The sequence below is a fragment of the Anopheles coluzzii genome, chromosome 3 (assembly GCF_943734685.1).
Source record: "Anopheles coluzzii chromosome 3, AcolN3, whole genome shotgun sequence".
Classification (NCBI taxonomy): domain Eukaryota; kingdom Metazoa; phylum Arthropoda; class Insecta; order Diptera; family Culicidae; genus Anopheles; species Anopheles coluzzii.
Genome location: NC_064671.1, coordinates 61468736 through 61471632, shown reverse-complemented (window position 1 = coordinate 61471632; position 2897 = coordinate 61468736). Strand labels below are relative to the sequence as shown.

The 2897-nt window shown below is 47.0% G+C and overlaps 1 protein-coding gene across 1 annotated transcript; it reads right to left on the bottom strand.

The window, feature by feature from the left end:
• Window positions 1-220: 220 nt before the first annotated feature.
• LOC120956065 (uncharacterized protein K02A2.6-like) lies at window positions 221-2633 on the bottom strand. Its single transcript, XM_040377450.2, has one exon. The coding sequence runs from the start codon at window positions 1652-1654 to the stop codon at window positions 350-352; it is 1305 nt and encodes a 434-aa protein (XP_040233384.2). The 5' UTR covers window positions 1655-2633; the 3' UTR covers window positions 221-349.
• Between the last annotated feature and the right edge of the window lie 264 nt (window positions 2634-2897).

The following is a 2897-nucleotide window of genomic DNA, read 5'->3' as shown; positions in this document are numbered from 1 at the left end:
CCGAGACAGCGCCCCAATAACGTGGGACACTCAGTGTTATATTTTCGTTTTCTTTCGAAGAACGCTAAAGAAACGTTGACGCGTTACTTCCTTTAAAACGATGTTGTTTGGAAAGTCCTTGTTTATTAATCTTTACTTTAAACGATTTGCTACCACTTTGTTATCACGACCTTTCTCAAGCGCGCGCCATATCTTTTTTTTCTTCTCCCGATCGGCACTCACGGATCGTGCCGAGCGGGCGTTCGCTGACCTCCCGATAGATCGCACACACACTTCGATCTACGCCCGATGAGTGTCCTCGGTGGCGATCTACGGGACCATCAGGTTGGCCCATAACATCTCCCCCTTCTTATTGCAGCAGGTACCCATCAAGCCTACGCGGGAATTGTCTGGACCTGTTGGACCGGCGTGGCGATTGTACCGGCTGCTGACGTCTTCTTCGTTGGACAGGTACTGGTCGTGGAGATGGTAACGGCGATGAGGAGGTCATACCACGGACCCCGTCGGATGATGATGGTAGGAGCGGTGAGGATATCACTGTAGGGTGCTCAACTGGCACGACATCTCTTGGTCCTTCGATGAGCAGATCTAGCGGCAATTGCGTACGAGCCGCGAGATTAGTTGACTGCTCTGAACTGCCGATGTCCCGTTTCCGCAGCTGGTTTACGTGACGGCGATGCATACGGCCGTCATCCGTCTTAACCTCATATATCACATTCCCTATAATGCGAACAACCTGCGCGGGAACCCATTTCCAAGAGTTGCGCGAATACCACTTCGCGTAAACGCAATCACCACTCTTGAAGCCCCGACCATGTTCCTCAGGCAGCGTTTCAGTGGTCGGCGGAGGCTTTAGCAGTTCCATCGCTGTTCTTATTTTTCGATTAAACATTGCCTCTGCAGGCGAGCGATGGTTTTCGAGAGCGGCGTTGGGCGTTGATCGGTACGGTTGGAGGAAAATTTCGAGAGCTTCTCCGTGGGACGCTCCACCTTCTTCTATCTTTTTGACCGACCGTTTAAAGGTGTCGACGAAACGTTCTGCTTGCCCATTCGACTGTGGATGAAACGGTGGACTTGTAACATGTTGTATGCCTTTGCTACAACAGTAATCGGTAAATGCAGTACTTGAAAACTGCGACCCGTTATCGCTCACGAGTGTAATGGGGAAACCAAAACGAGCAAATACGCCTCTCAAAATAGCAATTGTTTCAGCGGTCGATGTTGAATTTGCCTTTATAACCTCTGGCCATTTAGTATTTGCGTCGACTATCACCAAATAAAATTCGCCGTTAATGGGCCCTGCATAATCGATGTGAATTCTTTCCCAGGGCTGTTTAGTGGCTGGCCAGGATAATGGTTTCGCATGAGGAGGCGATTTTGCGGCTACCGCACATGCATGGCAAGTCTTAACGCACTCGGAAATGTCCTCATCCAAGCTAGGCCAGTATACATAACTCCGGGCAAGTGCCTTCATCCTTTGCATCCCGGGATGGCCTTCGTGTAGCTGCTTCAGACATTTCTCGCGTAATCTGGTAGGGATCACTACCCTCTCCCCGAGCAAAATGCATCCTCGAACCGAAGAAAGGGCTTCGCTTCGATTGAAAAAGCGTGCCAGGTCTGCACCGTAGCTCAGGTTTCGAGGCCACCCTTCCATGACGTACTGGTGAACCTTCTTCAAGACTGCGTCAGTATTTGTAGCTCTGGCAACGTCTCTAAAATTAAGAGGAAATGCATTAATGGAATTTGTTGCTACAAAACTTACATCCTCCTCGAGTTCGGCGCTGGCTATGATGTACTCCGGTTCCGGTTTGGCATGTTCCCTTATCAGTCTCGATAATATGTGGTGGTGGGAATTATCGTTGTAGGTTCGGTACGGGTTCGCGTCGTAGGCCTGGAGGCAGCGCTGTGTCAGCACTTCGCGATTGGCGCGGTAAACTAATCGAACTTGACCTTGCGTAACAATTGAAATCAATCTGCGTCAGGTGAAAAGCGAACTTCCAGCTATGCTAAACCGTAGGAACGACGTTATGCCACTTTAGCATACGTTAACCTTTCGGATTGGGGTTTTGCTGACCGGCCAGCTGATACACGGTGCGTTTGTTGGAGACAGTAAAGCCTTACCTTGGGTAGGGGGACAATGCTGCTCATAAGTGAGTTGAAGGGACAAGATGTACGATCCTATGTCCGATCAGAACTGACCTTCTGTCCGTTCTGATAGCTTTATTTATACTCCCATTTTAAGAAAGCTAGCGCACATTTGTTCACCAGATGTTTACGCTCGTAATTTTCTCTTTCGCAACTTGATGCGCTTTGACAAACGCATGTTTGTCAAGAGGGTCGCCTTCCTGGTGGGCTTTTACAATTTACAATGTTTTGCTTAAGGTCTAATGCGTTTCTTATGCTAATTGTTCTTCCTTATTTATGACCTACTTTGGAGGTCTTCCTTGTTTATTTCCAGCTTGGGTGGTGCGACCACCATGGTAAAACACGGAACCGCGTGTGCAGTAAAACACGGAACGCATGTGCAGTGTTTTACCCGGCTGTTAGCATTCATGCTTTAAACGGGTATGCGATAGCATGGATGCTACACCTCCACCCTCCGGAAGAATAACGTAAACTAAATGAAGTTATTCTCACATTTTAATTACTCTATTCTTATGCACTATTTGTGTTTGTCCCTTTTGATCCTTAATAGTTACATTAGTTCCATCTATTTTGATTACTGTATATGGCCCTTTATAAATTGGGTCCAGTTTTCTCCTATTCTCATTCGTTATTGCTATTTCGTCATTAATTTGTAAATCTATTGGATTTACTTTTACTTGCTGGCTTATTCTTTTATCTTTTTCTCTTTCCATAAAACTTCTCGTTCTATCGTGTGCCAATTTTAGTTAATA